Genomic DNA, 12077 nt, shown 5'->3' with positions numbered 1-12077 from the left:
CCCCTGGCTCCCACAGTAACCTTAAGGCGAGAAAGCATTTCCCCTTCAACAAACCTCTCCACTGACTGGCCCTCACAAGCAACTGTCCCAAGGTACTGAGAAGGCCTTGATTCTCCCCTTGGGCACTGGATCATCATGCTCCACTGAAGCAGACTCCCGCCTAGTGCCAGGTGATCGCTGGATACTTGTCCTCCCCTTCCTGTTCCTCCTTGACCATGTTCTAATCTGACTTTTACTTCTGCTCCTCCAGTTTTTGCTCTCCCTGCTCTTCCAACCTCCCCCTTACACTCCACCTTGCTGTGTCCTTTTCCAACCACGCTTCAGCTCTTCTAGCTCTTTCTCAGTAACACCAGTTCTCAGGACTGCAGTCCTCTCCCCTTTGGTCTAGTTGATATAGTTGATATTTGCTGCCTTTTATACTGTGATACTGTGAGTAGTAAAGTGATAGGGGGCAATACCTGCTCTGATTGATTGGCCCGCTCCTTTCTGGTTTCCCTATCCCTGATTGTCCCTGGTGCCCACATCTTTCTCTTGTGTGTAAGCCACCCCCTCTAACTCCTGGTGAGTTTTTTCCACTGGTTTAATATGTGTGCTTGTGGTCTCCTACAGTCTAGAGCTGTGAACCATCAAGTCGGGCTAAAATGCCCCTATCAGGGTGGGCTGAAGCCTGATTTGCATACTCACAAATGATGGTCTGAAGGGTTGCCCAGAGCAATGCCATTGATTTAGAGATATTCCAAACCTTCCCGTCATCACTCTTTAGTGTTGCACAGTCACCCTTAGTTTGTGTGCTCACTATGCTAGGGTCAGGAACTGGTGATCTTCTGGGAAGTTTGTGGGGAACTGGGTTTCCTTTTTTTAAATGAATACTATAAGTGGTGATGGGTCCTACAGCCCAAATGCCTATTTCCTGTCACTGTTGTATATTTTGCTTCAGAGTCTGGTAGGAGATCCAGTTCAGGCTGTATCCCTTGGGCATATGCCATGCTGGAATTCTGGTTCTGGGCATGAACTTATGGTCACTAAGCGCGACTTATTTTTGCCTTTCCTTAGCAGTCTGAGTGCGTTATGTGAACTTTGTACCTCGGCAGTGGATTCTCTGATGGCTATCTGTAATAGATAGATGGGCTCTGGGTATCTTCTGCCAGCAATGGAAAGGCTCTGGGGATCCCCAATTCACTGGCTGCAGAGGTCAGAACACAGAGTGGAAGACTCCCATAGTCCTCAGCATTCCCCAGTCTGCCTTGACTGGTGTGGACACGGTGGACTGTCACACCTCAAAAGAAGCAAACCATGCTGATGTGCCAGGCTACATCCTATCTCCACAGGAGAACAAGGAACCCTAGTGCATACCCAGCAAACAAGCAACGACCTACATATTTTTGCAGCGGTACCCCAGATTTGGGTCCCTCGTTCATTGAGTTTGAGGACTTAAACAGCAACTCACTGATGTGGTCCAACAAGGTAAAAACATATTTCAGGTTCCTTGTGCTCCCATGCAGAGGGAACACAGCCGGCTTAGAAGCCTGCATGTTGGGAGGGTTAGCTCCAAGGGGCCAGATAAGCAACCTGGCCCTTCACTGCCTTCCCAAAGCCCAGCCCCTGCTACCTCTACAGGGATCTTGATACCTTTTTCTGCTTGCTGGCATCGCTCTGCTTCCAGGAACCACCTCATATCCAGTCTCACATCCAAAAGCAATGGGAATAACTAATTTGCTGCTGCTGCCCTCTGTCTATGTTGGTTCCTGATTGCCTTCCCGGCTTGGCAACAGGAGTGATGGGATGTTAGCATATGCTGTGGGCACGAGCATGAGCAGTTCAGGGAATTTTGAGTGAACTCTTTGCATTAATGTTGCGTGTGGATGTCATTTGGGGACAATGTGTTCATGGATCAGGTACCCCTGTCTTACATATACTTCAATGTTTACCAAGGAATTTAGCATTTGACCTGTGAACAAAAGCTTCGTCATATTAAACTCCTGTTTAAAAATGAACGAGAGGCACACAGTACCAGAGGACACTGGTTGACTGATGCCGTCAAGGAGAAACCCACTGGTTCACCAGTGCCATTAAAAGGTGAGAGGCACATTTGTCTTCGCCTGCAGTGATAGTTTTGATGATAGGGGGTAACCTTAGGAAATAAAGTTGCCTGTCGCTAAGAAGCCACGTGATGGACAAGACTGCAGTGAGAAAACACTTAAAACATTATGTGCAGAAGATGAACAATGTGTCCCTGTTTTTGGGGCTGCCGGTAGAAGTGAGAACCAAGCGGCCCACACGTCCTTGAAAGAAGGTCCACACTGCTGTGCTGCCTTAATTGTGAAGTGATAAAGTACAGATGTTTGACCATAGTCCTTAGTAGTGCGGCTGGTAGTGCTCGACTGGACCCTATTACAAGTATGAGATCAGCGCTGTGAAAGCAGTAGCAGTTCGGAGCCAGAAGCAAGAGTTTTGGTAGTCCTAATGTGAGCACTTATCTAGACTAGCTGGTGGTTTTTATAAGGCACAACTATTCAAGTTGCTGGAGCTGCTGGAATCGGGCAGAGCAGAGTGGCAAGTCACACAATGCTACCTGTGGGCAAGTGTCACCCCCGTTTCCCAGTGGCGCCTATGCAGCCGTTGGACTCTCTGCCATTAATGGCCCATCATGTCTTTCCAGAACGTGTTGCAGCGCTCTAGTCTTTTTTAAGATGGCCGCCGCATGAACCCATATCACCATTCAAGTTTCCTGATGTGGCACATTGCAACCCTCCGGATCCTTCTAGGGGTAAGACGCTGTTTACGTGCCTCCCTTAGCTTCCTCGACCTTGCGTTGTATCCCTGCCTTGTTCACTCCCTGTTTTTACCTGTTCCTGCATTGTACTGTTGTCTCGCTCTGTTTTTCTCCCAAGGCTCCCGTGTGGTTCGCTCTCCTTTCCCTCTTGTGCCCACGGCTCTTCTCCCGAAATGTGGACTGTTTGGTTTTGTTTTACCAGGTTTCCCTGTGCCTCTATCAGGACTAGCAGACTGTCCTACTGGATTGACCGCGGGGTCTGTAAAGTCCTCCCCTTCACTTGAATAACTGAACTCCCCCAAGATACCTTCCTCCTCCTCACCTGATGAAGTGGAGTAGTTCAGCTTCTTCCTTCGGGGGTGTCGTGCTTGAGACTTCTTTTTTGTGAGCAGGTAGGGTCTGCCTCGAAAGGAAGCCACCGTGACTCTTATGTAGAGAAATTCACGATGACCCCTCTCCGCGACAGCCAGATAAGTTTCAGGGGAAAAAGCCACAAGGGCACAAAAAACTCCTTGATGAATGGATGAGGACTGTCGATTGGCTGGTCAGCAATGGTGAAAACTTGCAGAGATGGAATGTAGATTCACTGGAGGAGCACTTCAAAAGTCGGACGAGAATAGCGGGAAAACAACCGCGAAGTAATAAACGTTGCTGGAGGAGGAGTGGTAAGGAAACAGGAAGCAAAAACCCAAGACACTCGGGAAATAGCAGGGAAAGAAAAAAGCAAGGGAGGAAAAGGTAACAGGAAGGAAATCGGGTGGCAATATTGACTGCAGAAGGGAACACAGTAACGAGCGCTAGCAACACAGAGAAACACAGTTGCAACGCGCTGAGCCGCCGCAATTCGAATGATGAAATACTCGACTAGCGGCCATGTTGGAAGAAAGACTAGACTGCAAAATGCGTTTCCAAAGAAATGTGGCGGAACAGTCTAATGGCGTCTGAGTTTCCACCTCTGCCAGACTCGCCAGTTGCCTGTGGCCGTGACAGCCTCCCTCCTTCTCTCTCTGGCTTCCCGATACCTTGCTTAGCTGGTGTCAGAGTCTCCTTCCTGAACACAGGGCTATTCACCTCTGCTCACCAAATACACAGACCGAGGCTTGACTTCTCCGACTTCGGTGTTCTACACATCAAGGAAACCTTCCCAGACTCCCTGTCTGCCTTTTGCTCCGGAATCTCTTCAGGAGCTGTCAACTGGATATTTACTACACTACAGCTGTTCAGGGGTTGTTCTGCCAGACTTGGCTATTCCCCTTTTTTGGCTGTTTCGGGGAGGAGGCCGCTAGTCCGCCAGTTTCCAAGCATAGTGGCTTCCCTCCGAGACAGACCTTACCTCTTCAAAGATAGAAAGCCAAACAAGAAGAAGAAAAAGGAGAAGAAAGGACAGAAGGAGACTTCATTCTCAAGCCAGAAGGGTGAGGAGTTAGGACACCCTTCTGATACCAGAGCCATTCCTGACAGCAAGTACACAGAGTAGGAGTTTATGATCAATACCATCTAATGTTTGAGGAGACATACCTGTCAGTGCTGGAATTCGAGTTGGATTCCCTGGATTCAGAAAACTGAAAAATGGTCTCCCTGGATTCCAAAACTGGGGGAAACAAAAAGCCCATTGCCAGGCCACCACAAACAATGGACCTCATTATGAGGTTGGCGGTAACCCGCCTGTGCCACCGGTGGGTTGCGACCTACACTGTAACTCTGAATCCGACACCTGACTTCCCAGTGCCACCTGGACATTACAAGTCCCGGTGGCGAGGGAAGTCAGGCGCCGGATTTTGACAGTCCACATTTCCATGAAGTCCGATATGACTCCATGGGAGTGGGAAGACGGAAGCACCGGTACCGTTGCTAACGGTGCCGGTGCTTCAGTGATGAATCTGCCTACTGGGATTGCTGCGCCTGCCAGGGTCAGACTTGTCGGGCACAGTGGCCCCGGCAGGCAGACCCGTAATGTGGCAGTCTGGAAACAAGGTTGCCGGTAAGCTTACTGGCACCCTTTTCTTTTTCTGGACCCGCCACACTTGAAATGAGGCCCACTCTGTCCGCAATGATCAACAATTTCTAGGGCTCAGAGACCAGAATTTGGGAATAGAAAAATTCTATAGTGTCTGTTTTACATTCAAGAAAATTAAAGTGCAATTAAAGATGGCTGCATGCACAGCAGCAAGTGGATGATTATTGTCCTGCAAGAGAAGTGGAAAGTGGCAGATTAGAAATCAGAGGAGTGCATGCGTTTCTTTCAGTCTTAACAGTACATTTAAACACAGATTCAAATTTTTGTTAGGTTACAATTATTTTGTATCCTGGTAAGCGTAGGCTCCCATTCAGGATGAGTAAAACAAAGTGACTGTCAATACTATTATGGGGTCTGTAGTCTCTTCAAGACATGCAGGTGTTGTAAACGTTAACCCGGTCTTAAGTTTGTGGATTTCTCATCAGGCAACTCCAGAGCTAGAAGCATGCAAAAAAAAGTAGTGGAACTGTGAAACCAACAGGAGACCGGGTCGGTTGGAGGTTGCAAGGCACAAACACAGGTTTCATGGGATTGTGGATGGCCAGGTTGACAGCCAAGTGGGTGCAACTGGTAAAAGAAGAATGTCCTCTGTATTGTTTTTCATTAATTTCTCTCAATTGGTCGGTCATTTGGAACATTTATATATGCCTTGGGAAATCAATCGCCTCCACTCACCAATCTCAACTCTGCTTGAACCCATCCTTAACACCTACTTAAACAGCAGCAGCTTCCGCTGGGCCCTCCCACTAGACAAATGTATGCCGTCATGACTAGAGTTTGGTAATTTATTGCAAAGTCTGCATCCCAAGACTGAAAATCCTTTATCTCCTCTGGTTTGAATCTGTGGGATGAATAGTCTGTTGTCATGAAGTATTCCACAGGAGTGCATTACAGTAGCCCAAGTGACAAGACACTAAGATTATAACTACGCGCTCGTCCAGTGGCATGATGTGGCAAATCCCATGTAGTCGCCTGATGTTAAAATAAAATCCCATGAAAAAGGGCTGAACCTTTATCAACTAGAACATATAAGCATTTAACCTAAGAAAACAACTTCAAAGGTTTTTAAAAAAAATTGGGGGGCGATTTAGGTTCGGCACAGATAATTACTTAGTGCCTACAGAGCCTCCTCCAGCTTTCGATAGTTAAGATGAAGCCAGATAGCGTTGATCCAGCCCATGAAGCCATTCTGGCTTTCCAAATGTACGGTAAAACATATTTCCGTTCAGCTGTAACTGCTGTTGGGTGGTAAAAGGAAGAAGTATTGTTTAACTTCAAAGACAACCGTTCCGGAATGGTCGAAATGGACGTAAAAAGTAGTGGAACTGTTAACAGTAAAAAATAATAGTAGTGGTATTCGGCTCCCAATAGCTCCCGCTCGCTTCGACCACTCGTAAGGTTTGATTTGCATGAACTGTTGGATGAAGTTAAGATGTTTATCTGAAGTACATCAGAGAATATCAACTGAATTGTGAACTATGTCCTAAATGTAGCTTTTATGGCCACCTATGGCCCAAAAAAATAAAATATCTTGTGCATATCCTACTTTGAGAGGCAGATTGTCTTAGAAAGGCATGCATTTCACATGTAAGTGTTACCTTTGCAACTCTGTTTATTGGGAAGCATGTAGTAGCCATCTTCACAAAGGCAGCGGAAGCTCCCCAGAAAATTACGACAGATTTGACTACAGCCTCCATTCTCGTTCTGTGGGTCCCAGCATTCATTTATATCTAGGGAAAAATGTTAAAAGAAAACACATAATTCAGCACTCCACCGTACAATAGAATACATCTCTTTTTTTGCGACTACTGGGAGCATTTATCACATCATGCCACAGAAAGTTATTTTTTATATTCTAAGCACACAAACAATTGACACACATGTGAATGAGCCTAAATAGCACAGACACTAGAGAACTGTTAGGCGGAATTATATGCAGTACCCTTTGGGAACACCACACACAATTAAGACTACAAGTGACAGTACCATTTCACCTTTGTTACAAGCCTGTACTACACAGTAAAGTGGTAGCAGTGGCTGAGCAGCCAGACTTATCTCAAGAGTAAGTGCCAGTATCAAATAGTTACACAAAGGACAGCAATTACTATGATTCAGACAAACACTGACTCAAGGTTTTCAAGTAAAAGCATATAGATTTATTTCACTCTTCAGTTGTATAACATTTCACTCTTCTAAGCAGTTTAAAAATCAGTCTTAATACACCATACAACTCCCAATAAATTCCAGACAAGTTAAGCTCACAAAATGAAGAGGGAGCAAAATGGCACTCCAGCAATTAAAAAGGGAGGGAAAGACAAGGTTAACTGAAATTGAATTACACCAACAGGTAAGTACTCAGGGCAATCGAACAAGAGAGACTACAATGATAAAATCAGACAGAAAAGGCTTAGGGCCAAAGTCAACAGGTCAAAAGTCTTTTGCTCAAGATAATACAGTTCAGGGTAGTTTGCGGTAAAGTTTGTGGCACGGTTTCCGGATGAGGTTGGTTGGTAGAAAGGGTAGTTCAAAGAGAAGAGAAGGACAAGCCCTCGTATTGGAGAAAGATTTCAAACACTTTCACCACGGCTGAACGAAACGAACAACCGGATTTGCACAGTACCTTAAAACGGAGAGGGAGCTGTAGCTGAAGCAGACGCTCCTGGTAGTTCCTGCAGGCTCACGGTTTCTGAAACGACTGTTGGACTGATCAGAAGTAGGAAGACTGGAGGGTCCTGCACTACCCAGGGAAGAAACCAGCAGCAGAGCAAAGCAACGAATAAAAGGTGCGCTCCTTAAAACCCAAGCAGGGTCCGACCTTCCTGGCTATCCGGCCCACTGTAGCTCTGTACAGCGAATTCGACCAGAGGAGGGGTCCTGGTTTGCAGTTTGGCGAACTGGTTGGTCCCACCAGGTCAAGATAAGAAGATTCCTGGAGGATCTTCTCTGTCGTCGGATTCTGAAGATTCGGACCTGCAGCAGGGCATCACAGGGCGGTTCAGTCGTTGTAGGGGTCCTCTTCCGTCAGTTCCTCCTTGGTTCTTTTGTTCCAGTGGCGACTCTGCTCTTCCGGTCCCAGAGACCTGCTTTTTATGCAGTTTTGCCCCATTCATACAGCCTGGCTGTCAATCACACAGCAGGGTGGCTGACCTGGCAAGGACAATCACCCAGCCAATCAAACAGGAGTGCGACTTGGATTACCAAGGGAACCCATGGCAGGGGTCCTAAAACCCCTCCCTCACATCCTGCCTACCCAGACTGTCAGGCGCCTAAAGGAGGGCTTCTGTGTGGAATCCCGCAAAAAGGCGATGAACAAAGGGACCAAACCTGGTTTGGCGTGCAAAGTAAAACACGAGAAGAACAAGTTACTCTCTTACCTGGTAACCTTCTTTCGATGGGATGGTCCGACGACGTATTCCATATCTATGACAGTAATCACCACAGCTGTGCTCCTTCGGAAAATCTTCGGCGTCTGCGTCGATGACGTCGATACGCCACTCGCTCGAGGACCTCCTCCGATGGCCAACATCACTGGATGTTATAAGAAGGACGCACGACGCCCGTAGCCTCAGTTGTAGTTTTTTCCCCAGAACATGTGCCACCAGTCGTCTGACACACAAAGCCTTGCGGAAACGTAAGCTGCAATTGCATAAGAAATTCTGTAGCGGGGAAGGCAGGGATGGAGCGATATGGAATACGTCGTCGGACCATCCCATCGAAAGAACGTTACCAGGTAAGAGAGTAACTTGTTCTTCGAGGGGATTGGGTCCTCCGACGTATTCCATATCTATGACCGACTCCCAAAGCAGTACCAATGCAAGGAGGTGGGAAAAAGAATTTAGAAAACAGAAATGTAGCATGCCCAATCAAATTGTGGAGTAAAGGACCGCCTTTCCAAAGGCCAGATCCTGCCCCCGGATGGAATCGAGGGAATAGTGACGTACAAAAGTATGTACCGAAGCCCAGGTGGCTGCATCACAGATGTTGCGAATAGGAACACCCCTCTGCAGGGCAGAAGAGGCAGCCATACCCCTTGTAGAATGGGCCCGTAAGACGACCGGTGGGTCATTACCCGCCAAGCGGTAACACTCAGATAGCCAAAATAATCCAGCGAGACAAAGTCTGTTTCGTCACAGCCTGTCCCAAACGCTTTCCAGCGTAACCAATAAAGAGCTGATCGTCCACTCTGACCCGGGACATGCGTGAAATATAATAGCTTAACGCTCTCCTAGGATCAAGCCTATGGAGCCTCTCCTCTTCCTTACCAGGATGTGGAGGAGGATAAAATGCCGGAAGAACAACCTTCTGGCCTAAATGAAATTCCGACACCACCTTCGGAAGAAAAGAAGGACGAACTCTAAGGACAACCCTGTCCTTATGAAACAGTGAAGGGTGGCTTAACTGAAAGTGCCTGTAACTCACTCACTCTGCGAGCGGAAGTGACCGCAACTAAAAATACAGTTTTCAGAGTTAACAGTCTCAAAGGGCATGAATGCAAAGGCTCAAACGGAGCACCCATCAGAAACTTGAGAACAAGGTTCAAATCCCAACCGGGCACCTGGAAAGGTGACGGAGAGAACACATTAGTGAGCCCTTTCAGAAACTGAGAAATTAAGGAATTTTAAAATAAGAACACTCTTCAGACGAGCGCTTAAAGATGGACAGCGCCGCCAGGTAACCTTTAAATGGTACCCACTTGAAGGCCCCTGTGGGCCAAAGAAAGCTAAAAAGACAGAACCATGGGAATTTCACATGCAAAAGGATCCACATTCTTAACACTGCACCAGTCGCAGAACTTCCTCCAACGGCAACGGTACAGGGACTTTGTTGCGGGCCGTCTGGCTGAGAGCAACACCTCCATCACGTCTTCAGGGAGGTCCCAATCCTTATACCTCAACCTTTCAGAAACCAAGCGTGAAGGTTGAGGGATCTGACCCCTGGATGGAGAACCTGAGCCCCCTCCCGTGAGAGCAGATCGTCTCGGTAGGGAAGACGACGTGGAGGGCAGATGGACAAGTTGAGAAGGTCCGGGTAACACGTCCTCTGGGCCCACGCCAGAGCAATGAGGATCATCCGGGAACCGAACCTCCGTAACCTCTGCAGCACTTGTGGGATGACAGGGACTGGAGGAAACGCGTACAGCAGTGGGAATGACCACTCCACCACGAACGTGTCTCCAAAGGCTTCGTTTGGAGGAAATTCCCGCGAGCAGAACCTCTCGCAATTCCGGTTGACAATGGAGTCGAAGAGATCCACTTGAGGGGTCCCCCAAAGGGCGAAGATCTCCAGGAGAATCTCCTGAGCCAACTCCCACTCGTGAGAGATCGCGCTCTGCCTGCTAAGAGCGTCCGCCGTCTCGTTTTCGTCTCCTGACAGATGAACTGCCGAGTTCGAAACTTCCTGCTGGATTGCCCAGAACCAGAGCTGCATCGCCTCCCTACACAGAGGAAGTGACCCTGCCCCCCCTTTTTGTTGAGGTAGTGCATGGCCACCGTGTTGTCCGTCAGGATCAGGACATTCTTTCCTCACACAGTCGGCAGAAAAGCCTTCAGGGCTAGCCTGACGGCCCTCAGCTCCAGCAGATTGATATGGAGTCTGGACTCCAACGGAGACCAACAACCGCTGACTGTCAACTCGTTGGCATGAGCTCCCCATCCCGTGAGGGATGCGTCCGTCACGATCGCCACCTCCGGCCAGGGCAACCAAAATGGAGCCCCCCTCATCAGATTGCCTTTGTCGGCCCACCACAGAAGGTCCTGGGCAACCGAAGATGGCACCTGAACAGGGTCCGACATCCTGCCAGAGGACAGACCACTGGAGCTTGAGTGCCCATTGCAAAGATCTCATCCGCAACGTGCCCTCTGGCACCAGAAGAATGTAGGATGCCATGAGGCCGAACAGTCTCAAGAACTCGAATGCTGGGAGAGTCTGTGCAAGTTGAAACTTGTGCACCATCTGATGAATGTGATGAGCCCTCACCTGGGGTGGAAAACACTGCCCCAGGGATGTGTCGAGCACCGCTCCGATGTACTGGAGCCTCTGAGTAGGTGTCAAATGGGACTTCTTTAAGTTGAGGGAGAAGCCCAGCTTGTGGAGGGAGTGGCAGGTGACTGACAGATGATCCAGGACTTGCTCGGGAGAGCGCACCCTGATCAACCAATCGTCCAGGTAGGGGTAGAGGTGAATCCCCCTTTCCTGAGGTGCGCTGCCACCACTACCATGAGCTTGGTGAAGACCCTCGGGGCGGATGTCAATCTGAACGGCAGGATCCGAAACTGAAAGTGCGAGTCGCCAACCGCAAACCTCAGGTACTTCTTGTGCTTTGGATGGATTGGCACATGAAAATAAGCCTCCTTGAGGTCGAGAGACACCAACCAGTCCTGAAGTTGAAGGGCCTGGAGGACTTGAGAGAGAATAACCATCTTGAACTTGTCCTTCCTGAGGAGTTTGTTCAAACCGCGCAAGTCCATGATGGGTCTCAATCCCCCGTCTTTCTTGGAAATCAAAAAATAAGGGGAATACCATCCCTTGTTCCTCTCCACTACAGGCACCAGTTCTATGGCGCATTTCTCCAGCAGGGATTGAATTTCCTGCGCAAGGAGCGGATCCGGACTCCTCAAAGAGAGATTCCCCTGTGGATTGTCTGGAGACCTCTGCCGGAAAGGAAGACAGTAGCCGTGGGTTATGATCTCCAGAACCCACACATCTGAAGTAATGGCGCGCCACTCTGCAAGATGCTGCGCCAGCCTTCCCCCAACCAGCGAACCATGGGACATGGCCTCATGACTGAGCTGAAGCAGCTGCAGCGTTGCCTGAGGGCAAAGAGGCAACAGCCCAAGCGGCCTTGGCACCTCGAGTACCTTGTTTTCCACCTCTGGCACTCCTACGGTGGCCCCTTTGACTGGCAGCTCCTCTTGCTTTACCAAAGGATGAGTAATAACAAAAGGAGCCTCCCCTCCATTGCTGTCCCCTAGGACGAAAAGGCGGAGGTTGTCGAACTGCAGCACCCAACGACTTCGCTGCAGCTTTTGACATCTGCAACCTCTCAAGGCTCTCGTCAGCCTTGCTGCCAAAAAGATGTTCCCCGTCAAAGGGCATGTTGAGGAGCCGGGCCTGCACATCAGGAGCAAACCCCGACTTCCGCAACCACGCAAACCAGCGTATCACGGTGCTCGCCACCATGGACCGGCTGGCGCAATCTGCCATGTCCAAACCCGACTGAATGGCCTCACACATAGCATCCTTGCCATCCTGAACCATGGCAAGGAAACCCTCCCGTTCATCCCCTTT

The 12077-nt window shown here is 48.9% G+C and overlaps 1 protein-coding gene across 1 annotated transcript in view; it reads right to left on the bottom strand.

Moving 5' to 3' along the window:
- Window positions 1–12077, bottom strand: part of PROS1 (protein S) — an 858149-nt gene that overhangs the window by 483673 nt on the left and 362399 nt on the right. Inside the window, exon 6 of the mRNA XM_069637200.1 lies at window positions 6389–6520. Coding sequence (XP_069493301.1) covers window positions 6389–6520 — 132 coding nt within the window. The remainder of the gene's footprint in view (window positions 1–6388; window positions 6521–12077) is intronic.

The sequence above is a fragment of the Ambystoma mexicanum genome, chromosome 7p, assembly GCF_040938575.1.
Source record: "Ambystoma mexicanum isolate Mex_15411 chromosome 7p, UKY_AmexF1_1, whole genome shotgun sequence".
NCBI lineage: Eukaryota > Metazoa > Chordata > Amphibia > Caudata > Ambystomatidae > Ambystoma > Ambystoma mexicanum.
Note: the sequence above shows the minus strand (reverse complement) of the source record. Positions and strands in the feature narration are given on the sequence as shown.